Below are 26,197 nucleotides of genomic sequence, written 5' to 3' on the forward strand. Positions count from 1 at the left end.
AGAAACATGATGGCAGATAAAGTCCAAATGGCCCATCTAGTCTGCCCATCCGCAGGAACCATTATCTCTTTCTCCCTCCGAGAGATCCCACGTGCTTATCCCAGGCCCTTTTGAATTCAGATACCGTCTCTGTCTCCACCACCTCAAACAGGTCTAGCTGAGAACGTCTAAGTTCCGTCTAGGACAACCTGGGAAAGATTTGATTATAGTTGCAGGGTGTCCAAGTCCAACATAAGCTGGAAAGCTTATTAACTTTATTCTGTCTTAACAGATGTCCATAAAGCTTTATGCATGATAAAGAACAATGACTGTAGCATGGGAGCAGATCCTAGTGGTCTATTAATTTTGGACCAGAATACCATCTACTGGGAATCATCAAGTGAGACTGAAAAAACTCAGCATTTCATAAAATGTTGCAACGGCAAATCATGATGCAGAGATTTAGAAATGAAAAGTTTGTAAAACTGGGAGGCAGAATTGTAAGAATTTCTGGAGAAGAAGCTTTGCAATTTAAGATATATCATTGCCAACTGAAAGTTTCCCTTTATTAGGAGACCAGCCAACAGAAGCCAGTAATCTAGCACACACTCCGTATGGTTCAGTAATTCTGTTTTCAACATTACATCAGGTTTGGTGCTTTTTTAAATATGATTTACAGACAAAAGAACATCTGTGATTTTTAATTAAAAGTAGAAAGGCTACTTATTGGTTTTTCTCTCTTCAGCTCTGTGGGTGCCTGAGCTCTCCCAATATTTTTTGGACCTCCCGTTACTGCAAATGCACTACTATTACTACTGTAGTGCCCAGGGTGCAGTTCATTGGGGATGCTCCAGTCCAAGTCTGGTTTCTCTAAGCTGTAGCCTACAAACATTGGACTGCCGGCATTGTTAATGAATCGAAAAAGCTGCCTTCATCGATCCTGGAAGCTTTCCTCCTCTACAATTTCCTGCCTCTGGGAGGACAAGGGAGACAGAGAAAGGAGAGAAAAATAGACAGAGGGGTGAAGCTGAAATGAATCATGTAAAAAGGAGAGAGGGGGCACAGGGGGAGAGGGCAGACAGTTTATGGAAGAGACAAAGAGGGCAGATGCCATATGGAAAAGGGGAGAGGGCAGACAGTGGATGGAAGGGGGAGTGAAAGAAGGCAGATGCCAGATGGAAGGGAATGAAGAGAAAATGAGGAAAGCAGAAACCAGAGACAACAAAGATAAAAAGACATTTTTAAAAAATTGTTTTAGGATAATGTAGTATTATAGCTGTGTTGAGAAACATTTATAAATAGAAAATGGAATTTTTATTAGACTAATTTTAATATATTTTTGACTAATTTTCAGAGACCAAAACCCCCTTCCTTAGATCAGTACAGGATACCTTAATTGCAGTAAGAGTTTGCTGCTTCTTGGTGCACTGGATTTTTCTGGTATCACCTCAGTTTGAGGTGAGCTTTCCACACCTTCAACAAAATGTAAGAGTATTTCTTTTTTGGTGGTGGCTGGGGAGGGAGGATATTGAGCATCTCCAATAATTTTGAAAAGTTGGCTCCCATGAATTTGAGAACAAAAAGGAAGTGAAACTGTGGAGCCAGGGAAGGTGAAAAAGAGAAGGCAGGCCAGGGCAGGAACAACAGAAGAGACATACTTATTTTGTACCTGGGGCAATGAAGTGTTAAGGAACTGCAGTGGGAATTGAATTCACGACCTCAGGGTGATGAGGCAGCTGCTCTAAGTAGTAAGTTACAGACTTTACCTACCTCATAACTTGCTTCTAACTGCGCTAGCTCTCCTGTTGCCTCTGATCCTCCCCTTAGGTTCTTTTAATGTACTTCCTGCAACACCTTAAGAGTTGTATCAATCTCCCTTAATCGCACAATACGTCTCCTCTATCTCTTCAATTCCCAATGATATTAGCCTACGCTTCTCTAAGCTGTAATGGATTCCTAAGATTCCTTTTACCGCTCCTCTTAGTTCTCCTTATACCATTTTGTAAGTCGCCTTGAATCTATGAAGGTATAGTTCAACCCATAAATCCATGATTAGATCAGATTTTTCCTGCAGGTTGCCTTGAAGGAAGACTGACGCAAAACAATGGTATGACTCAGGAGTCTGGAAACAAATTGTGAAACAGTTCCAAGCTGACCCTCCAGAAGTTAAGCCCTGCATATACCATTTCTTTCTCACACCTTCTGAGGCCTTTAGTAGGCCAACTCTGTTAACTTTATTAACCTGGGAAAACTCTGGGAACTGCAGCCACATGGTCCCCAAACCAGACTCACTGCTGGTAAGACTCATGGGTGGTACATGCTCGCCTAAGGTCAACCAGAACAGGCAAACCTTGTCCTGCATTGCACAACATGCAGCTTCAATTTTAGCAGGACTACATTCAACAGCACAAAAGGAGGGGTGAAGATTTTGGATCAGTCTGGTAAAAAAATATTTCTTTAGTCTCCATATGCTGAGGAAAGTGAGATCCTGTTTTCACCAACATTTTGCTGACCTTGTACAATCAATCATTCTTTCGAGGTTGAATTATTGCAATTCGGTCTATTTAAGTCTAACTAAGAAAAGTCTTCAAAGACTTGAACAGATCCAGAATACTGCGGCTAGGTTGATCTTTGCAAAAAACAAATTTGATCATGTTTCCCGGCTTTTGTTAAAACTTCACTGGCTCCCAGTAATCTCTAGGGCAGGGTGTCCAACCTTTTGGCTTCCCTGGGCTGCATTGGTCAAAAAAAATGTTTCTGGGGCCGCGCAAACGCTGCAGCAAGACAGAGGAGGGAGCTGGCAAGATGGTAAACACCCGGAGGCAGCAGAGGAAAACACTGCATCGCCCTCGACTGGGGCCGCACAAAATACTTCACGGGGCCACAGGTTGGACACCCCTGCTCTAGGGTTTACTTCAAATGTGCCTGCCTAACATTTAAGATCTTGCCTCTTCCTCCTTTAATTCCTCTATTTCAGAATTTTGCGAGACCTGATATTACCAGATCTATCCAAAAGTTTAAATTATCTTTCCCTTCGTTAAAAGGCGTTTTGTATATTGGAAAATTAGGGACATCTCTTTACTTTAAAATCACTGAGCTTTGGAATAAATTTCCTGTCCAACTGTGTATCTTGGGCTCTTTCCAATTATTTCAACATCTGAAAACGTGGCTATTTTAAAAAATGTAAATTCCGCTGCTCTCTATATAATCACTACTTCTATTTATATTTTCCTTTCTTTAAAACTCTTGTAAACTGTGCCGATCTCTACCTCTATAGAGAAGATGCAGTATATAAGCTTAAGGTTTAGTTTACTATCCAGGTACATTATGGGACTTGCAACACATGCAGGGCTCTGGGTTTCTGGCCCAGAAATATCTAAGAAAAAGGACCATTTAAACTAAACAATTAATTTATGTGGCATGTATGGTTGGGCAGACTGGATGGACCATTGGGGTCTTTATCTGCCATCATTTACTATGTTACTAATTTAAAATGGGGAAAGGGGGGAAAGGGAAGGGATTAAGGGGGGTATAGAAAGGAATATAGAATATAGAAATATATTTTGGAGGAATGATATGTATGCAAATATTATTATTGTGAATTTAATAAGAACATAAGAACTGCCATCTCCGGATCAGACCTTCGGTCCATCAAGTCCGGCGATCCGCACACGCGGAGGCCCAGCCAGGTGTACACCTGGCGTAATTTTAGTCACCCATATCCCTCTATGCCTCTCGTAAGGAGATGTGCATCTAGTTTGCTTTTAAATCCTAGAACGGTGAGTTCCGCAATAACCTCCTCTGGGAGAGAATTCCAGGTGTCCACCACTCATTGCGTGAAGCAGAACTTCCTGATATTTGTCCTGGACTTAGCTTCAGTTCATGTCCTCTTGTCTGTGTCACAGTGGACATTGTAAATCATTTTTTTTTTCCTGCTCTATTTTGTCGATTCCTTTCAGTATTTTGAAAGTCTCGATCATATCCCCTCGCAGTCTCCTTTTCTCAAGGGAGAACAATCCCAGTCTCTTAAGTCGTTCCTCTGTTGTAGTTCCTTCTACGAACATGGAGATGATGCGGTATACAAACCTAAGGATTAGATTAGATTCCTCGTATTCCAAGTTTTCCATACCTTTTATTAGCTTCGTTGCTTGTCTCTGCACCCTCTCCAGCAGTTTAATATACTTCTTTAGGTTGGGAGACCAAAGTTGGACGCAGTATTCCAAGTGTGGTCTGACCATTGCCCTATAAAGCGGCATTATAACTTTCTCCGATCTACTCGTGATTCCTTTCTTTATCATCCTTTCTTTACATTCTATTTGCTTTCTTTGCCGCTGCCGCGCATTGTGCCGACGGTTTCAGGGTCCTATCTATCAGTACACCCAGGTCCTTTTCTTGTTCGCTCTTACCCAGAGTTGTAATGAATATCTCTTTGTATCTTATTATTATATATTTATTTGATTCCTTCAATAAAATGTTATGAATTAAAAATAAAATGGGCAAGATCGGGCACTACAATCTCACACTGCTTTGGGATGTAAACTGAAAACCAAAACTGGCCAAAAATCTCTAGCCTGGAACTGGGCAACTTGGGATCGGGTGTGACCTTGTCCTCCAAACCACCATCCCCAAGTGCTACCAGAGCAGCTTCTGAGAGACGAGGTAAAAGACGCATGCGCCGAATTTCCCCAACGCGGTCCCAACTGGTAACCAAGGAAACCCCGAAAGATAATTTATCCGCAACAGAAAAGTCGTGCTGGGCGCAGGCGCGCTTTCCCGTCGACGCCCCCTTCGCAGGCCGCCTCCAAATTCTCGCGCCCTCTCGGGGGGACGCCGCGCGCGCGCGCTTTCTTTTCGGCGGCCTCCGATTGGTGGCGAGCGAGCGCCGGCGTCCGTCCCCGGATGTTGCCTCTGCGGGTGCATGCGCAGTCGAGGCGTACCGGACGGCGGCGCGGGTTGAAAGTGGCCGCTCAAAGTTAAGCGGGAGAAACGAGGAGAAACCAGCTCGGGGAAACGGGGAAGGGGCGCCGGACCGACCTACCTTCGAGCCGGGAAGCAGACCCACCGGGGCCGGCTTGTCGTTCCCCAGCCGCTGGCGGCGGACGCATCCTGCGCTGAAGGAGAGGGGACGCAGGCCTGAGGCGGCGCGCGCGAGAATGGCTAATAAAGAAAGTAAGCGCGCGAGGCGATCTGCGCCTGCTGCCACGGGCTGGGGGGGGGGGGGGGGGATGGCTGGGCGTGGCCAGGACCGCGCGCCCTCGCTCACCCGCCCGTCACTGTCATTGTGCTTATTTCCTAGTCCACCGCGCTCGTGGCAGGAGGGAGTGGGGGAAGGGGCGCTTGGGCCCTTTCCTGACCTGTCACGCGCGAAGAAAAGGTTAAATGTGTAAAAATCTGCTTTTTCCTCCTCTTTCCCTCCCCCACTCCGTTCTTTTAGTCTACAAAAGCTGTGAGAGGGAGATGCAGAGGTTGGCCTGACAGTGTAAAGCTTAAAGTTTCAACTTAAAATAAATACAAACGTGTGTTGTAATCTTAGTTAATTTTTTTAAACATGTATGTGTTGCCAAAATGCGAGCTGGGTACTTGGATGGTGATGGAGACAACCTATTCAGAAATGTCCACTTATCTTATTTGTTATCGAATTCACAATTTCTCCTGGAAATATCCAGCTTTCTTATCTCATTTGTAACAAAAAATTGTAACTATCCTGGAAATGTCCAGTTAGCTCTTTTGTAATCCACCTAGAATTGCAAGGTACAGGCGGAATAGAAGTCACTAATGTAATGTAAATAGTCCAATCCTGGCTACCTGTTCTCGGGCCCTTGGTAAATCAACAAGAACAATTTATTATTTCTATAACGCTGTACATTGTACATGCACGAGACGGTCCCTGCTCAGAAGAGCTTACAATCTAATTATGACAGACACACAGAGGGGGCTAAAAAGTGGTAGGGGACTATTATGAGACTGCAGGAGTGTTGATTGGGTCAGTGTTTTAAATGCAGCTTCAAATACAGTCGACTCCGCTTAAGTGCACGCCCGGGTCTCCACATGTGCTTAAAATGGAGTGTGCGCTTAATAGGAGGAGAGGGGGAGGCTGAAGTTAAGCTGGCTCAGTTTAAATATGGCGCGTGGGCTGCTGGAGCCTAAAGTACAAGAAAGCTATGCCCTACAGCTTGAGTGGAAGCGGAGCACTCGCTTTCCCAGCTGTCCCAGCACTTAAGCTGCTGTGTGAAGCCTAGCCATTCCCAGTCAGAACGTGATTGCATTTAACCGGACTGAACGTAATGTGAAAGAATAGAGGTTGGACCTATGACATCAGTGCATAAGTGGATTATGTTCTTATTCGAATTGCACGTATCCGGAGTTTAAGTCCATTGACTTTAATGTTAAAAAAACGAGACCATAGTGGTAAGCTGTGGATAACCGAAGCGTGTGCTTAACCGACATGCACAGGTGGAGTCGACTGTAAGTAAGTTATCAGTCCGGCTTTGAATACCGCCAGAGAGTGAGCTTGACATAGCGAGCCAGGCAGGTTGTTCCAAGCATGGGGCGCAGCAAGATAGAAGGGATGGAGACTGGAGTTGGCAGTAGAAGAGAAGGGTACAGAGAGAAGGGATTTGTCTTGACGAGCAGAGCTGCGTTACTGTGATCCAAGTTGAAGAAATCGTACAACATTTAGAATAAGACTTAATCTCCTAGGCACAAAATGAAGAAGACTTGTTAATGCTAGATCCTTATGGTTTTGTGATGTTGGTGTCTGGACTAGTGTCATTTTGATAGCAGTGACCAAAACAGCAAGAGCCAAATAACCACCAGTGAGGAGAAAGAGGAAGACTTGAGCTCTGGAAAGTTTAGGGAGACCAGGTGGCCTTGGTAAAAATTGTATGAGGTGGGATTGTGATTGTCTGGGAGAAGGGTAGGGGACAGAATTGGACTTGGGTTTCATTACGTACTTTTCCAAATCCAACTTAGATACAGTGAGTAATTCCCTGCCCAGAGGGCCTATAATCTTTCATCTGTGCCATTGGAAAGGATGTGATTTTAACCCAGGATTACAAGGGAACATCAGTGGGAGAAATGGGATTTGAACCCTGGCTTACCTGCTGCTCGCTCAAACCACTAGGCTTTTCCAAAATATTATACACAATATCAACCTTGGCAAAAATGCCAAATAATCATTTAAAAAACTAATTTGTTAAATATTGAAGAAAATGAGGCAAACATAAGTAAAGCTCTATGATGATCTTGTGTTGTTTTATTACACTTAAAAACATGAAATAATGAAATTATCCTAAAACTTAAGTCTAAAGTGCTTTCTTGACATGGTCTTTAATGCTCTGCAGTAGTTTCTGTCTTTCAGGTTTTCTTTCTCTAAGAATTCAGCAGGAGAAAAAAGTAGCAAAATAAGCTTAGCCCCCTTTCAGGAGGAGACAAGGGAGTTGTAGTTAGGGGGTTCACAGGAAAGAAAATGCTGGAGAAAAGGAGACAGGAGAAAGTTGAATGGAGAAGTGCTCTGGCTTCTGTGATGCTTCCTGTCTAGTGAATGCAGCTTGCAGAGGGAGAAAAAAGGAAACTGATCCTTAAAGCTAGAAGCCAAAACTTTTTTTTTTTTCATGCTTCCTTTCCAGGAGAAACTCAGTCTTACTCCTTAACTTGAGACCTCAGAATAGGGAAGAGCTGAGGAAATATCCCACTGTCCAAGGTCCTGTAAAAAGTATAGTAAAGCCAATCAAATTACTTAAAAAAAAATACACACACAAGCAAAACCACAATGAAAAGCAGTAGGGATGGGCTGTCATTAGAAACAAATGTCATTGATTATTGGGAAACAGTGTTCATTTTTTTCCTGATGCACACACATTTGATGGTTCACTTGTACATACAAGGGCTGATTGCCTCTGTTTTTCTTTCTAAGAAGTAGACGTGGTAACGCTGTGCTGGTTCTTGTGAAGCTTATACATCAATGTTTCTAAACCTGCAGTTGGACTGCCATAGGCTTCATTATTGGGTCACAGTGAGAGGAAGAACTTCGTACATTTTTGCCTTGGCAGACGAGGAAGACGTGTCTGTGAGCGTACGCCAGAGGTTTGCGATTGAGTTTTGTGTTAAACTTGGAAACTGCTAATGAAACTCTTGAAATGTTACGGCAAATATATGGTGGTGAAACAATTAGCCATGCTGCGTATTCTCACAGATATGTCTTCCTCATCTGTTATGACAAAACATATAAAGTTCTTCCTCTTGCTGTGACGCAGTCCAACTGCAGCTTCAAAAACGTCTATATATGAGCTTCACAAGAATCAGCACATCAATGCTACTTCTGCTTCTTGGAAAGAAAAACAGGCAGTCTCAATGCTTTTCAGTCAGTCCTCATACATTTTCAGAAAAGATTTAACACTATGACTTCTGTTTTAAAATGAGAAAAATTTCTGATTGCTCTTATCTAAAAAGCAGTACTTATAGATTTGAAATAGTTTGAACAACTGTACCATATGTAAAAATAAAGTACTGGAGATTTTTTTGAGTTTGTGGTTGTCAGAACTTGACAGCTTTAGTATGTATTGTACAAATTCTTTTCATGTGGTAGTTAGTGTCTATTCTCTAATCTAATCTGGTATTTGTGTGTCGTGCATATCTGTACAGGCTCAAGGCTACTTGAAATGAGAAAAAAAGGATACATAAGATGTGGGGGAATAGGGGAAGAAGGGGAGAAAACAAAGGAAGCAGAGAGGTAGAAGTTTGGTCAGTATCAAGAGAATACTGAGTATTCATGTAGATTTAATTTGTTGACGAGAATTAAGTTATCAAATAGAAGTGTCTTCAATTTCTTTTGAAATGAGGTGTGGTTGGGCTTCATTCTGATTGTCTCTGCGAGGTTATTCCAGGTTTTGACTTCTAGGAAGGTGAGCATAGAGTGGAATTATGCCGATATTTGAGGGTTTTTGTTGAGGGAAGGTTTAGTTGTATCTTGTTGAGAATTCTGCGAGAAGCAGACCATGCCTCAGAGAAGAACTGGATAAGAGGAGTGGCTGAGTTTCCGTAGAGTATATGGTGTGTGATACAAGATATTTTTAATTTTATCCGAGATGAGATGGGCAGCCAGTGAAGTTGCTTAAGGTAGGCGGAAATAGAGTCGTAATGACCCTGTTGCTTTGATTGGAGAGGTATTATCAAAATGACATCTGAGTTGTAGGTATTTTTAATTACCAAGGGATCCCTTTACTAATCTCAGCTAAAAATGGAGTACCACAGGATGCACTTAAGTGTTCTGAGGTAACATTGTAGACATTTCTGTGCTAACCGGTTAGTGTGTATCTATGTTACCTTGTTAGTTCTTAGAAGGAAATTCTATAAATGGAACCCTACTGGTGTCTAAATTATTAATTGGGTAATGCGAAGCAACATCAAATTTAAAGCGCCTACCAGTGGCTAACGCCGGAAGTTATATTAGGTGCCATAAAATGCCTACTTGGGCACGATTCATGGCAAATATAGGCACCGGAAATGTAGGCCTTGAAAACCCTGGACTACATTTCTAGCGCCTATCTTTCCCGGAGACGCATTTCTCTAAATGCATTGTCACAAAATTGACATGCGATTAGTGGCTGCTAATTGAACTTGAGAGGTTTTTGATTGATGAAAGAAGTTACAAATGGATGGTAGGGATAATTTAGTAAAGAGATCTAGGTTTTAGTAGCAGGCTAGGATGTGGATTTTGTATCTTGATTTCTTTGAATTTTTTTTATTTTTCTCTTAAATTCTCCATTGATGTGGTTTGTATTTTTTATATATATTCATTTGGAATGTTTGTTTTTAAGATGCTTTTCAAATTGTTTATTCTTATGTAGGTATCTCAATCAGTTTCCTGTACATATTTGGGAGCTATCAGTGTCTCTTTCCTTTGTAATTTTTCTTACTTCTGGGGGACTTTTGTGTTACTGTGCCAAACAGATTTCTTCACAGAGTATGTGGTGGAGGGAGGAGGTGAATGGCTATGCTTTACGCCGGGGTGCCCACACTTTTTTGACTCGCAAGCTACTTTTAAAATGACCAAGTCAAAATGATCTACCAACAATAAAATTTTTAAAAAACACAACGCACACTGTACGCATAGAATTGTTAATTATCATTCCTATTCCAGGGTTTTTTCAAAGAGGTCAAAGCAGATGACTCTATGCACTGTCACCTCAGTAACAACCATAAATAATAAAAATAGACAAATACCCACCCCCCTCCCTTTTTACTAAACCACAATAGCAGTTTTTAGCACAGGGAGCTGCACTGAATGCCCAGTGCTGCTCTCGACGCTCATAGGCTCCCTGCGCTAAAAATGACTATTGCGGTTTAGTAAAAGGGGATCATATTGTAAAATATAGACAGCAGATATAAATTCAGACACATTTTGATCACTAAATTTAAAATAAAATCATTTTTCCTACCTTGTCTGGTGATTTCATGAGTCTCTGGTTGCACTTTCTTCTTCTGACTGTGCATCCAATCTTTCTTTCCTGTATGCTTTCTCTCCTCCACACCTCATTCCCTCCCCCAACTTTTTCTTCCTCTCTCCCTGACCTTTCTTTCTTTCTCTCTTCATGCCCCCTTTCTTTTTTTCTGTTTTTCTTCTTTCCTTCTGTCTCCCTGCCTGCCCCCTTTCTTTCTTTCTCCCTGCCCTTCCCCAAGCCACTGCCGCTGCCATCGGGGAACAGGACCCAAACCGCCACCAATGAATAACAGGCCCCAAAGCCGCCGCCGCCGTCGCCCCATGCTCTCCCTGCTTCGGGCCGACCAGCATTCCTCTCCCCGACGTCAATTCTGCCGTCGGAGAGGAAGTTCTGCCCAGCCAGGCAGCAATTGGCTGGCCCGAACTTCCTCTCCGACGGCAGAATTGACGTCGGGGAGAGGAAGACTGATCGGCCCGATAGATCGCCAAGGCAAAGTGAGTCCTAGGTGATCGACTCACTTTGCCTTGGCAAGCTACCCGTCGATTGCGATCGACCTATTGGGCACCCCTGCTTTACGCCATGTCCTGCTTCTTTTTTTTGTCCTAGGCCCCCCCACTGTTCATTCGAATTAGGCTGCTGTATTGAGATAGTTTACTGTACCTATTTGATTTGTATTTCTTCAGTATGGTCAGCGAGTGCTTTTGTGGGATCTGGTGACTTGGCATGTTCTTCTGGATTCTGTCATTTTGTGTTCCTTTTCCCCATTGCAGTTAAACTAGTTTCCAAAGGTCCCAGTCAGTGACATAGCAGAAAACCACCATTTGCTACAAATGCCCAGTGAGCCATCATGTTGATGTTGCCTTCTGAATTATGCTTTTGTTTTAAGCCTGGTGGGATTATCAGTGCAGGACCCAGGAAGCAATTTTTATTTGATCTATACCATATGTCTATACATTTCCTGAAATTTAAAATAACTTTTCTGTGCTAAATTCTGTATCTAGTTCTTGATCCTCCTATGTAAAATAATAAACATGAATTCAGTTATAAATGGTCAAATTGTAATAGCAACGTGAATGGCACAATGGAGAGAACTTGTTCAGCTCCTTTCTGTCCACCAATCATCTTAAACTATTATAGTAGTTTTTCTTTGATATGAAAAAAAAGGACCAGTTTAAGTAAAATAAACTTTGAAAATCAAAACTGCTGCATTATTTGTTATGGATGGACTAGGATCCCAAGTAAGTGAAGGTGTAGCCTGGCTAGAGAATGTGCATAAATTATAAAATCTAAGTGAATGTGGTGTTTGTTTTCGCTCAGTGTTTGAAGATACTGTCGAAGAGCGTGTCATCAATGAGGAATATAAGATTTGGAAAAAGAACACTCCTTTCCTTTATGATCTGGTTATGACACATGCTCTTGAATGGCCCAGTCTTACTGTACAGTGGCTTCCTGATGTTACTAGGTAAGGAGGTGTATCAAATATTTGTTTTGTTTCAGTTAATGAAACAGAAAAATCTGAAAATTGACCTTGGTTTTGTTACATTTGACATGTTCAGTGCTAGAGATTTATTTTTCTGACATGTGATATCAGATTTAGCTTGTAAGTGGTATAGCAGTGCTGTTTTAGTTTTTCTTCATGGGCTGGGTCTGCCAAAGAACTTGAATATAATCCCTTCTCATTATCCACTGCTTTTTGCCTGTTGTTGCAAAGATGTGTGTTAATACATCAGCAACAGAACTGATGCTCTTGAGATGATCAGTAGCTCAAAGAATTACTGAATACATGGACTTGTTTAATGACTTGACATGTTTACACTTTTATGCATTGGGATTTATTAACTGTAATTCAGTAAAGCTGAGCACATGAATATAGAGTCCATATGGATGGAAAGAAGAGATTAATCTAACACCTGTTGACTTGATTTGATGCTCTGACCATTAGACCACTTGTCTTTTCTGACAACTGAGCCTCATACATTCATGTGGATGGACTTTACCATACTCTTTTCCCTTTATACTACTTCAGAGCTGATCACATAGGTGTGAACTGAGATGGTGTTAGTACATTAGCACACTTGTAATTTGCTCAAGGTTTGAGATCTGACTTTGTGTTTGTCTTGCAGGCCTGAAGGAAAGGATTATGCTCTTCACTGGCTGGTGCTAGGGACTCACACCTCTGATGAGCAGAACCATTTGGTGGTTGCTCGTGTCCAGATTCCTAATGATGATGCTCAGTTTGATGCGTCTCACTATGATAGTGAGAAAGGAGGTGAGTGCTTTGCGTAAATTCCTTCAACATTTGAGAGTCCCAAGTTGAAAGTTTATTTGCACTTTAATACTGGTTTAAAAAAAAAAATTTATACTGAAAATCCTAGATATGATTAGAAGGTTGATATACATCAGTGTTCTCCCCAGAAATTTTTTCCAGACGGATGGCATGAAAAAGTAGCCGGGTGGGGCAGGATGGTGAAATTTGGTGGTGGGGAAAATTAAGGGCTCCTTTTACGAAGCCGCGTTAGCGACTTTAGCGCGCACGACTTTTCATCACGCGCTAACCCCTGTGCTAGCCGAAAAACTACAGCCTGCTCAAGAGGAGGCGGTAGTGGCTAGCATGGCCGGCGGTTTAGCGCACGTTAAACTGCTAACGTGCCTTTGTAAATGGAGCCCTAAATGTGTACTATTTTTATTAGTTAATTATTATTGTTTTCCAGTGCTTTTTTTAAGGTTTGACACTTGTGCCAGAATATTTTTACTAAATTTAAGAAGTATCCAATTCTAGAAGCAAATAATTAGATATGTGCCCTCTTTCAAATGGTATAGAGGTTTACAAAGGGAAATGCATTATAGAAGTCATTAGGTTCAATCTAGCCATTTATTTCTGCATGAATTTAAACAACTAAAAAAAAAAAAAAAGATAAATATAGCTCATCCAGTCATACAAGAAACGGCTCTACAGCACCTATAATAATGTTTTGGTCACTAGGTTCCTTCTTGAGGTCTCACTGAAGATATGAAATAGATGCGATCCCCATTTCTAGATCTCTTCCGCATAATTTATGGAGAGGTGTTACTGAGCCTTGAAGGAGACCTGTGTGATTGCACTACAGCAAAGTAAAAAAATAGTAGCTAAAGATCAAAGTGAGAGCTAGGGAAAAACAGTTTAGGTTAAGATGCAGATAATTAGCAATGTATGAAAAATATTTTTATTTGCTCATAATGTCATTTGGAAAGCTGCTTGATGTTAATACAACTTTAATTCTTTAAAGTGTGTGTGTGTGTGGGGGGGGGGGAGACAACACCTACGTCAACAGTAAAGTTAGAATAGGTCATTAAATCCAGTGGCGTACCTAGTATATATGACAGCCAATGCTGATCATTTTTTAACAACCCCCTCTTCTATATAAAAAAGTTATTTTTAGTAATAATCCACGAGTCACACAACAAGGGTGCACCTAGGAAAAGGCAGCATCTTAAACACTGCAGTGGGCACTAGACAACCAACACACGCATTGTAAAACTAAACAAGCCAGATCCTGCACTGTCAGTTGAGTCAATTGATCCTGTGCAGTCGATTCTAACAGAAAACCATGTCCTTTTTCATGCACACAGAACAGATACATCCTCGCCCAATATGGAATAATCACAAACTAAAAATAGAAATATGTAGATGAAAGTTAAACTGAACCACCAAGAAACCAGACTCTGCATACAATGCAACACCACAGAAACAGTGACACATGTCCCCTAATACTGTGCAAAATATAAAGACAGTAGATGTAAATTTGAAAAACCTGATTATGACAACATATCATCAGTAATTGGAAAAATTACAATAATCTTAGCTATACATTCTGGTGGAATTCGTTGTGCCACATTTACAAAATGGAAAGAATAATTGCTATACAGAAAGGGAATTATAATAATTTTAAAAAGATTTGGGGGCCATTGACAAATTATTGTAATGATTAGACATCATTTTCCACGACAGTATATTTATACATAGGGGGAGGGGGGATGGTATAAAGTTCTATTTAAAGGTTTAATCAATAGATAAGAATACAATATTTATATGATATTTTTGATTGAAGTATTTGTGGGAAGGGTGGGTGGGGAGGGAATAAATTTATGTATTTACGATGACAATAGAAAGAATTTCAAGTGAGGTGTAAAAGTTTTAGATGATGTAATATTGTGTACTTGTAAGATGAAAAAATGAATAAAGAATTTGAAAAAAAAAAATTTTTTTTTTTCCCATTATTTTTTATTTTCAAATTTTACATAAAGTGTACAAAATATTAAAATACAATTGATAAATACATAGTATCACTTTTATATCTAATACATTATATATCTAAATTTAAAAATAAAAAAAAAATTAAAAAACTGATACATAACAATCACCACTTTACAAATTAACAAATAGAAATAAAACAAATAATGAGAAATAAGAAAATACCATTTTATTGGACTAATCCATTTTTCAGTTAACTTTCAGAGGCCAAATCTTTCTTCAAGACAGAACAGTATACCTTTGTTATGATATCCTGTCCTGACCTGAGAAAAGGGGTTTAGTTCAAAAAATTGCCTTATTTCCATTTCCTATTTATAAACTTTTATCAATACAGTTACAAAGCTACTTGATTCTACATAAAGCAACAAAAAAAATTTATTTCTACATTTTGTCATTTCTGCTTTAATCATCTTCTCTTCGCTCTCTTCTTTCTATTCAGCGTTTGTCCTCTTTCCCTTCTATGCCACATCTGCCCTCTCTCTTTGCCGTTCCACCCAGCCTCTGCCCTCTCTCTCTCCCCCCTTCTATCTACTGTCCACCCTCTCTGCCTTTTCCATCCAATGTCTGCCTTCTCTCTTCCATATGGCATCTTCCCTCTTTCTATGTTCCTTCAAATAAACTGTATATCCTGTGCAGTTTCTCTCCTTTGTACATATTCATTTCAGCTTCATTTTTTTGTCTCCACCCTCTCCCCTTTACTCTGGCATCTCTCTCTTCTCCTTTCCTTCCTTCCTTCCCACTCCATCCCATAGTATGGCATCTCTAGCGCCTTCCCTTCTCTCCCCCCATGCCATGGCATCTCTCTCCTCTCTCTCCCTCTCCCTCATTGCTCTGGTACCTCCTCTCCTTCCTTTTCCTCTAGTCTGGCATTTGTATCCTTAGTTTCCCTTCCCTCCCCCATGCCTTGGCATCTTTCTCCTCTCCTTCCATCGCCCCCTCCATTATCTGGCATCTCCTCTACTTACTTCCTTTTCCCAGGTCTGGCATCTGTCTCCTCCCCCTCATATTTCCTTACATCTCTCCCTCTCCCTCCATGGTCTGGTATCTCCTTTCCTTTCCCTCCCTTCCTCCCATGGTCTTGGCATCTCTTTCCTCTCCTCTCCCTTCCCTGGTCTTCCTTACCTCTCTCTCCCCAATTAGGGCAGCAGCATTTTTCTTCCCCCTTCCCAATTGGGTACATCATCTCTCTCTCCCCCCCATTGGGTACAGCAGCAGCAGCAGCATTCCCAGCATCCCCCCCCTGGCAGATTAGCTATAGGTTAAGGTGAGAGAAAGGGCAGCGACGGAGGGAAGCTTACAACTTGCTGTTCTTTCTTGCTTTGGGCTTTCCTCGCTGCCGGTTCCTGCCTTCGCGGAAACATAAAGTAGGCGGGACCCAGCAGTGAGAAAGGCCCGAAGCAAACAAGAACACCAAGTTGTAAACTTCCCTCCCTGCCCTATCTCCCACCTTAGCCTGTAGCAAATCAAACCCATGCTCTGGGGCTTCCCTTCCCTTCTCTTTCCTTCCCTCCCCCCCCCAGAACGTAACTTTCGGTTTCGGAGGAGAACTAAGGGAAGCTGGCACGCAGAGTGTTACCGTTAAAGCCCCAGAGCATGGGTTCAAGTCGCTTGCTAGCGCTTTAAAAAAACAAAAAAAAGGTCAGGCTGAGGCGAATTCGCAACCCTACCTATGCCCTTGTCCTGCATAGGCACTTCTGGCTAAATATTTTATAATGGCACATAAGTGGCCCTGGAAGCAGATGTTCATGCATAACTTTATACCTGTTCTGAGGTAAATGTAAACACCTCAGAACAGGTATAAAGTTATGCATGAACATCTGCTTCCAGGGTCACTTATGTGCCTTTATAAAATATTTAGCCAGAAGTACCTATGCAGGGCAAGTTCAAGGCTATTAGACTCTCTAAGTGACCTCTTGGTCTTGGACCTTTGCCCGTTTCCTCTGCCCTTGGCAGTCCAGCATTTTGGTGCTTTCTGTCTTCTTCTCATAGTTCAGTATCTCCTTGTTCTCCTCTGTTCTCATTCCTCTTCCTTGGCAGACCAGCATCTTGTCTCTCCCCTGCTTAGTGGTCCAGTATCTCCCCTTTCTCCTTGACCTGTTCCTTTCTGTTTGGCCAGATCTGAGCAGACAAATCTGCAGCTGAAAATTGAAGTGCAGGGCCTCCTATGTGTTCAAGACTATAACAGGAAGTCATGAAGTAGGAACACAGTGGGCGTCCAGCATACATATACTAAAGTGAAAGCCCCACTTTCTTGATTATCTGGCAGTCTGACTGCTAGCTCCATCTATTCTACTCATTGCTGACAGAAAGGGAGAAATGCCTAGGTTGCCATCTGCCATTTATCACTCCCGAATCTCAGCACTCTAGCTGACACCTAATGGAAATATCAATCTTATGCCTATATAAAATAAGCACGAATAACAGTTCACTGTTCACATATTTTTGGTGGCCAGATCAGCTGGCAGCCACATCAGCTACAAGTTTCTCGCTCTACAAATGAAAGCTTTTAAAACATAGGTGCCCAGAGTCCCCAAAGGACCTTAATCTATAACCGCTACAATCCCTTCCCCCTCTACTTCTTGGGCCTGCTTTATTCCTTTAACGCATCTTCTCCTTCCTTTTCCATGTGCCAACAGCAGTTACTTAAGTACGCAACTGCTAGCTTCTGCTTCTCGTTCCGATTGGTTCTCCTACACAAAGCGAAACCAATGTCCTGCAGAAACAGATCTGCAAGCAGCGGCCAGCCTGTCTTGCGGGATCAGCGGCAGAACAAAAGCAAACAGGACATCGGGGTTCTTCCGGTTTCGCGCACTCGGTCTTAATGAGCCTGCAGTCTCCGCCTCCAACTGCGACCGTAAAAACCGACCAGCAGTAGGAAAATAAAAAACCCGTTTCCTGGCGCTTTAAAAAAAAAAAAAAAAAGTCAGGTTGAGGCGAATCTGTGACTGAGATGACAGCCGGGCGCTCACCTAAATTAGCCAGGCGGAGCGCCCGGCTAAAAGGTGCTAGGGAGAACACTGTACATAATCTTATTTTGAAGCAGCATAACGCAATTGTTTACATGCAAATTCTTGTTAACTCCTTGCGTAAAAAGAATGTATACAGTTGCTTCTGAATTGGAAAAGGTGAGCTAGTGTGGGTCAGAAAGATGAGTAGAATTTATGAGGAATCCTACACAAAGCACATACTGACATAGTCAGTATTGAGGCTTATGAAATTAATTCAATCAAAAACAGGTTATAAAAGTTAGAGCATTGGCAATTTGGATTCTGTATGCTTTTCTTCCCTTGTTCTAAAATTGTATAATACTTATTTGGGAGCTGTCTGTGCTCCTTTCATTTGTACAGCTAGTGTAGTGGAGTTTTTTTCCTCATACCTGAGGATTTTGCACATTTTCTTGAAGCTTCTGACGGTAATATTACTATTATGATAGAACATTTAACATCGTATTTCATCTTACAACAAGTGCGTCAGAAAATAACATTTGAATACATACAATATCACTTGATTATCTATCAATCAATTTATATTAATAATATTTAAACCCTCCCATCCCTATTACTTCATATGTAATTCTATATATCATGTAATATATTATATATAGCCTGTTCTAAACTAACTAAACTAAACCTTAAGTTTATATACCGCATCATCTCCACGGATGTGGAGCTCGGCACGGTTTACAAGAATTTAAAATATAGGAAGAGAAGGAAAAAAAAAAGGTTTACATGAACTTATATATAGAAGAGAAGAGTAAGGGGGGATAAAATTACATTTTAGTGAAAAGCCAGGTTTTCAGTTGCTTGTGGAATAATTGGAGGGAGCCCAGGTTCCGCAGCGGGGTAGTAAGGTCGTTCCAAAGACCTGTGATTCTGAAGAGAAGGGATTTTCCCAGTTTGCCGGCATAGCGAATACTGTGTAGAGAGGGGAAGGATAGTTTATACCTTTTGGGCGGATCCGGTGGAGTCAGGACTCAAGGAGTTATAAGATAGTGGGATTAAGGGAGGAAGGATGCCGTGAATGATCTTAAAAGCCAGGCAGGAGCATTGGAAATGGATTCTGGAAATCACTGGGAGCCAGTGAAGTTTGGCTAGGAGTGGGGAGACATGGTCAGACTTGCGTTTTGCAAAGATCAACTTGGCTGCAGTATAATGGATTAGTTGGAGTCTTTGAAGACTTTTTTTTGATAGGCTTAAGTAGATGGCATTGCAGTAGTCTAGTTTGGAGAGGATGATGGATTGGACAAGGATGGCGAAATGTTGTTGGCGAAAATAGGATCTTACTTTCCTCAGCATGTGGAGGCTGAAAAAGCATGATTTAGCCAAGGAGTTGAGGTGGTTATTGAGGGAGAGAGAAGAATCGATAATGATGCCAAGGACCTTGCTTGAGAACTCAAGCTGCATTGCAGCTCCAGAGGGTAGTGCGAAGAGGGTGGGCAGGTGTTCTAATTTTGGGTCGAGCCAGAATAATTTTATTTTTAATTCATTCAATTTCATCTGTACCGAGAAGGACCAGGAATGGAGTCTCATTATGCAAGCTGTAATGTTCTCGTGGAGGTTGGTGAGGTTCTGGGCTGTCTCAAGGAGGACAAGGATGTCATCAGCTGTTCTATTAAACTAAACATTTAATATAAGATTTAAAAAAATCCCTCCCCCCACCCCACACTTTGTAATTATACCAATAAGGGAAAAATGAAATTTACTCATTACAATAAACTGTTAATGGTCCCCAAACCTCCTGAAATTTATTAAAATTTCCTTTCTGTATGGCTAACATTCTTTCCATCTTATATATATGACACAGAGAATTCCACCAGAAACTGTAATTTAATCTACTCCAGTTTTTCCAATTAAATGTAATCTGCTGAATAGTGACGCCTGTCATAATAAGTAAGAGCTTATTATTTTTTGATGAAATTTGACTTTTCTTACTCATTGACATTCCAAATAATATAGTATCATATGATAAAGCCACAGGATTTTCTAATAAACAATTTATTTGGCTCCATATCGATTTCCAAAAAGCCATAACAAAAGAACAATAAAATAATAAATGATCTAAAGTCCCTGCTTCAAGACTACAATGCCAACATCTATTAGACTTAGAGCTCTCTATCAGACTTTTAAAATAGCCATTCAGGTCCAGATTCTCTACATGCCTCTGATATCGGCAGCCGCCAATTGCATTTCAATCACCCGATAGTGCCATATGGAGAATTGTGCCTCCGGGAAAGATTAGCGGAGGAAACGTAGGCCAGGGTTTTCCAAGCCTACATTTCTGGCGCCTACATAGGCAGTTTATGGTGCCTAACGCCACTTCTGGTGTTAACCACGCCCATAGTGGTGTTATGTGCAATTCTGGTGCCTTTTCTTTGGGCACTGATAGGCGCTTTAAATTTAAAGTTATTTACTGTTTCAGATGGCACTTGCTAATTAACTTAAGGTTAGGCGCCAGTTAGAGAATTTCTCCCTCCCTATTACTACAGGGGTTCTTTTTGTTGCTTAATATTTAGAGTTCGGAGGCTTTGGATCTGTTACTGGCAAAATTGAAACTGAAATCAAAATCAACCATGAAGGAGAAGTAAACCGTGCTCGCTACATGCCACAGAACCCTTGTATCATTGCAACAAAAACGCCGTCTTCTGATGTGCTGGTGTTTGACTACACCAAACATCCATCCAAGCCAGGTGTGTAGTACTATTTCATTTCCTGTCACATTCTGATATATTTCTGGAAATTTGGTAAATATATACTGTATTAGCTTGTAAATTGAGAAATCTCCTTTTATTAGTTAAATTGCATGGCTCTGGCATAGCTTTTATGCTTCTATAATATTTGATTTTATGGACTTTTTAAGGTTTTGCTTCTGCTTAATCTTAGGTACATTTTGTTTTGCAATTATTACTGTAAGTCATATATGATTCAGTAGCTTTGTACAGGGCTAGAGCTGTGCTTTTGATATGACTCTTGATTGCTTGACCTGTACACTGGTTCAACATTTAACACCAGATAGATCTTGGATACTTTTTACAACCCCCTTGATTTTGGGCATAAGCTGCATTGGTATGGTAAGTAACTAAACCATTGGAATATGCTATAATCAAGCCCATGCACAAAGATGTCAAAGTTGCAGGTACAATCTGTTTGAAATCCTTTTTTTAATTACAGATTGCAATTATAGTTCTATAGTGTACATTCAAAAGAATACTAAAAGATTATGAATGACTGATCTTTGCTCTCTCTCCAGATCCAAGTGGAGAATGTAACCCTGATCTTAGGTTAAGAGGTCACCAGAAAGAAGGTTATGGTTTATCATGGAACTCCAATCTGAGTGGACATCTCCTCAGTGCATCCGATGACCATGTGAGACATTTTCCTTTTGAAAAGCCAAGTTGGAATAATTGCAGTTGAGGCCATGCTCCTTCAGAATTTTGCTGACTTAAGGACCTCTTGATGCTGTTCTTAGAATGTTAATCTAGAAAGCTAAAATGTTCACTTTTGAGATCGATACCTTTTATCTGACTACCTAGAGACCTGACTTACCGCATTTCACTTCCTGCTTGGGGGTTCAGAAACTCTGTAAATATTTGCCAATAAAAAGGCGAGTTAGGTCTCCAGACTAGATCTGTGTTTTTGAAGCTGCATTGATTTGGAATATGATTATACTCTTTCCTCCATATTCGCGGGGGTTAGGGACAAAGCCAACCAGCCAGCAAATAACTTTAGGGCCGACCCTGATCCACCTTTACCTCCCCCACCTCCCAGACCCCTCCACAACTTACTTTTTAAAGTCTGGTGGTCTAGCAATGAAGCGGGGCAGGAGCGATCTTCCTATGCTCCTGCCAGGTGCTTGAACATAAAAGGCTGCTGTACTTGGAGCAGTGGAGGGTTAAGTGACTTGCCCAGATCATAAGGAGCTGTAGTGGAAATTTAAACCAGTTCTCAAGCCACTGCACAAATCACCATACTATTCCTCTATAAGACAACAAAAAAGAGAGAGAAGCATGCTAAGGAATACTTGGGGGATTCTTTAAATCCCATTCCTCTAGCTCTTTTTCCTCTTGTGGATTTTTTTTCTTGAAGTTAAGATAAGCCTCAACACCTGGGACACCAGGCCGCTCAGTGGTATAAATTAATATCTGGATTTTTGATTAAAAAATCATTGACTGGTCTTCGTGACATTTGGAGCATTGAGATTAAGCATCAAATTACTGCATCTCAGTGGCCACGAATTTGGGCTTGGAGGATGAGATGTACAGTGTTGGCATCTATGAGACAAACTTGGTTTTTCTTGTTACATAGAGCATTTTGGACCGTATTTCATTTACAGAAGTTAGATAGCTCTAAGTCTAATAGATGTTGGCACTGTCATCTTGAAGCGGGGACATTAGATCATTTACTATTCTATTGTCCATTGATATTTGCTTTTTGGAAATCAGTTTGGGGTCAAATAAACAATTTATTGGAAAATCTGTGGCATTATCTTATGATACTGTGTTATTTGGTACATCAATGAGAGCTAAGAGACAAATATTTTTTAATAATAATAAACTTTTGCTCATTATGACAGGGGTTGCCATACAGCATATTATGAAAAACTGGAAAAATTGGGATCGGCTGAATTATAGTTTTTGGTGGAATTCTTTATGCCACATCTTTTTTTTTTTCCAAATTCTTTATTCATTTTTTCATCTTACATCAAGTACACAATATTACATCATTTAAAACTTTTACACATCACTTGAATTTCTTTCTATTGTCATCGTTTATTCATATAGATTGATTTGTTGATTTATTTATTGAGTTAGGTGTTAAATTACTAACATATCACAATGTTTTCCATGTATCCATCAATATTCTGTTTTCTTTATATTTCCTAGGCATCTTTAAAATGGAGAGGGTAATAGCCATACAGCAGGGAAATTTTAAGAAATTTCAAGATGTTTGGGACCCATTAACAAAATATTGTAATGAATGAATATTATTTTTTCCCTTTTAAACATACACATCCATCGTGGGGGAGGGGTTTTTATTGTTTTGTTTTCTTATGATTATGGGTAATTGTCGGGAGGGGATATTTTATGTTTTCTTATGTTTAATGACAGTGGATGGGTATTTGGGAGGGTGGGATATTTGATCTGAATTTGACTTTGATAGACTATTAAGTGATGTCAAAGTGTAAAATGATTTTATATTTTTGTTGCACTTATTGTAAGTTTTAAAAATGAATAAAGAATTTAAAAAAAGAGATAAGCCTCAACAAATTTTCATTAAATCTAGGAGCCAGCAGCTGAGACCTCTGTCACTTCTCTTTCCCCACCCTTCTAACTTTGTCCGCAGTGATATATATTTTTTTTCTTGGGAGGGGGGGGGGTAGGTGGAATCTTTCCCAGATTAGCAGCAGCTCTTGTTTTACAAGCTGATTTACTGAGGTTCATTTGCATCATCACTGCACTCTTCTTAAAGTATAATCATCAGACCAATAAGATTTAAAACAAAATAGAACCTCTTTTGTATAATTCTTTCTGATTTTCTTTTGGTTTGAAAAGGATAAAAAGCCTGTTTTTGGGTGACTGTGTGAGCTTTACAGAACACTGTTTACATGTAGAAGAATCTTGTGTGAGTAATTTCAGCTCTTGTATATTAGGGATGAGTTATGTTTTTTTGTCTTAGCCAGTTTTTATGGCTTTAAACAGTTCTGGTTCAATACTTGGCCACTTGCTTGGTAACTAGTTATGACAACATAAATGCAGATTTTCAAATACAAGAATGGAGGGAGTTTGCTTTGTTCGTTGGTAAATGTAAGACTTGAGATCCCCTTTTTTGTCTACAGACTGTTTGCTTATGGGACATAAGTGCTGGTCCAAAGGAAGGCAAGATCATTGATGCCAAAGCAATCTTCACTGGCCACTCTGCTGTTGTCGAGGATGTGGCCTGGCATTTGCTTCATGAATCGTTATTTGGATCTGTTGCTGATGATCAGAAACTTATGATGTAAGCTATTTTTAAATTTCTTAGGTAGCTTCTCATATTTCTAACTCTAAAGTTTTTGTGTTTAGCAATGATATACTAGGCAATGGCAGAACTGTAGATGAAATAATTGGCTTACACAGGTATCATAATTCTAGGCAATGGCAGAACTGTAGATGAAATAATTGGCTTACACAGGTATCATACCTAGATAAAGTATTTCTTCACAGAGAGAGTGGTTGATCATTGGAACAAGCTTTATCCCAGGACAAGCAGGCAGCATATTCTTAACGTATGGGTGACGTCACCGACGGAGCCCCGGTACGGACCTTTTTAACTAGAAAGTTCTAGTTGGCCGCACCGCGCATGCGCGAGTGCCTTCCCGCCCGACGGAGGAGTGCGTGGTCTCCAGTTTCTTCGTTTCCGCGGAGCGAAGAAGACGCATGTGGTATTCAACGGCTGTTGAACACTCCTTTTTTGCCTTCCCGCTCGCGTTATTCTGATTTTTTCTGCTTTTTTCCTTCGGGTTTTTCTGTTTTCTTTCTAATCTAAAAAAAAAAACAAAAAAAAAACTTTATTTTTTCCTTTATTTTTCAACAGGCCCCGGCGGGGCCTGTTGCCATCATACAAGCCTCCGGCTTTGATTTCGCTGAGGCCGTATTCCCCTTCATGCCCCCTCAGCCGGGTTTTAAGAAGTGCCAGCGGTGTGCACGCCCGATTTCCCTTTCGGACCCACACAACTGGTGCCTACAGTGCTTGGGTCCGGAACATCGGGCTGACACCTGCACCCGCTGCGCGACTCTTCAAAAACGCACACTTAAAAATAGACAAATTCAGCAGAATCTCCTCTTCGGCACCGGTTCTGCTATGGATCCGACCCCGACGTCGACGGCACCGCCGAAATCGGCACCGTCAACATCGACACCACCTGATCCTTCTGCGGGGTCGATGGCGCCAGGTAAGCCGGCTAAGAAGCCTTCCACTTCCCTCGAGCGCCCTCCAGCCACGGCGGTGACACCGGTCCTTCCGACGTCCCGCAAGTCCCGTAAGCGCTCCGCTCCGATAACGGTGAGTGCCTCTTCATCGGCCTCCTCATCACCGGAGCGTAGAGCGGCACCTATGGTACCGAAGAAAAGTAAAACGGTACCGGTGCCCCCATTGGAGGACCGTATCTCGGCCATCCTCCAAACTAAATTACAGGAACAACTCGAGCACCAGCTTCAGGAACTGCTTCCAACCCTGCTGGCACCACTCCTTCCGGTACCGGTCCGGCCCGAGCCTCGCACCACTACGCCAGTGGCCACCCCCTCGGTACCGATGAACACTTCGATGCCGGTCTTATCGGCACAGCCTACACTACAGACCTGCACGGCGGAGGACCCATCCCGAACCCAAGATCGACATCGATCGTCTCGGGACCGGGATCGACACCACTCCTCCCGGGACAGAGATCGGCACCGGTCTTCATCCCCCGGCACCGTATCCATGAGATCTGGCAAGTCCCTTTCTAAAACCCGCCATGCTGAGCCGGCCATCAGGGACCCTGACTTATGGGAGCAATCCCCACTCGGTACCGAGGAGGATGCCTCTTCCACTGATGAGGAACCCTCCATGGCTGAATCCACCTCCAAACCCGAGCAGTCCTCATTTACAAAATTCCTTCGGGAGATGTCTGGGGCTCTTTCCATCCCACTTGAGTCCGACTCCAAGAAGTCCCAGGCCTTTCTAGAAGCCTTGGATTTCGACCAACCCCCCAAGGAATTTCTCAAACTCCCCGTCCATGATATTCTGCGGGAGACGTTTTATAAAAACTTGGAGAACCCCCTTACTGTTCCAGGTGCCCCTAAGAAACTGGACAGTTTATACCGGGTCATCCCTATCCCGGGATTTGATAAACCCCAGTTGCCACATGAGAGCCTCCTGGTAGAATCCACTCTCAAAAAATCTCATGGTTCCAGTGTCTATGCCTCCACCCCTCCTGGCAGAGAGGGTAAAACAATGGATAAATTTGGAAAGCGCCTGTACCAGAATGCCATGCTGGCTAGCAAAGCCAACAATTACTCATTTCATTTTTCTTTTTATATGAAATATCTGGTACAACAACTTTCGGCTCTGCAAAAGTACATCCCTGAACGCAAGGTCCCATTGTTTCAGCAACAAATTTCCACCCTCCTTCAGCTTAGGAAGTTCATGGTACGCTCAATCTATGACTCCTTCGAGCTCTCCTCCCGTGCCTCTGCTCTGGCAATTGCCATGCGACGCCTTGCCTGGCTGAGAGTATCTGACCTGGATGTGAACCACCAAGACCGCCTTGCCAACGCGCCCTGTCTTGGTGATGAACTTTTTGGGGAGTCTCTAGATACCACCACACAAAAACTTTCGGCTCATGAGACGAGATGGGACACCCTCATTAAGCCTAAAAAGAAGACTCCGCCGACACGTCCATACAGACCTCAGTCTTCTTACCAGCGTCGCTTTTCTGCTAGGCCACTGAATCCTCCTCAACAGCAATCTCG

The 26,197-nt window shown here is 41.8% G+C and overlaps 1 protein-coding gene across 1 annotated transcript in view; it reads left to right on the forward strand.

Moving 5' to 3' along the window:
* The first annotated feature begins 4,755 nt into the window (after positions 1 to 4,755).
* RBBP7 (RB binding protein 7, chromatin remodeling factor) overlaps positions 4,756 to 26,197 on the forward strand; it is a 48,273-nt gene continuing 26,831 nt past the window's right edge. Inside the window, exons 1-6 of the mRNA XM_033949654.1 lie at positions 4,756 to 5,148; positions 11,739 to 11,883; positions 12,545 to 12,690; positions 20,225 to 20,398; positions 20,959 to 21,074; positions 23,545 to 23,705. Of these exons, the coding sequence (XP_033805545.1) occupies positions 5,133 to 5,148; positions 11,739 to 11,883; positions 12,545 to 12,690; positions 20,225 to 20,398; positions 20,959 to 21,074; positions 23,545 to 23,705 (758 nt within the window). The 5' untranslated portion in view covers positions 4,756 to 5,132. The remainder of the gene's footprint in view (positions 5,149 to 11,738; positions 11,884 to 12,544; positions 12,691 to 20,224; positions 20,399 to 20,958; positions 21,075 to 23,544; positions 23,706 to 26,197) is intronic.

The sequence above is a fragment of the Geotrypetes seraphini genome, chromosome 6, assembly GCF_902459505.1.
Source record: "Geotrypetes seraphini chromosome 6, aGeoSer1.1, whole genome shotgun sequence".
NCBI lineage: Eukaryota > Metazoa > Chordata > Amphibia > Gymnophiona > Dermophiidae > Geotrypetes > Geotrypetes seraphini.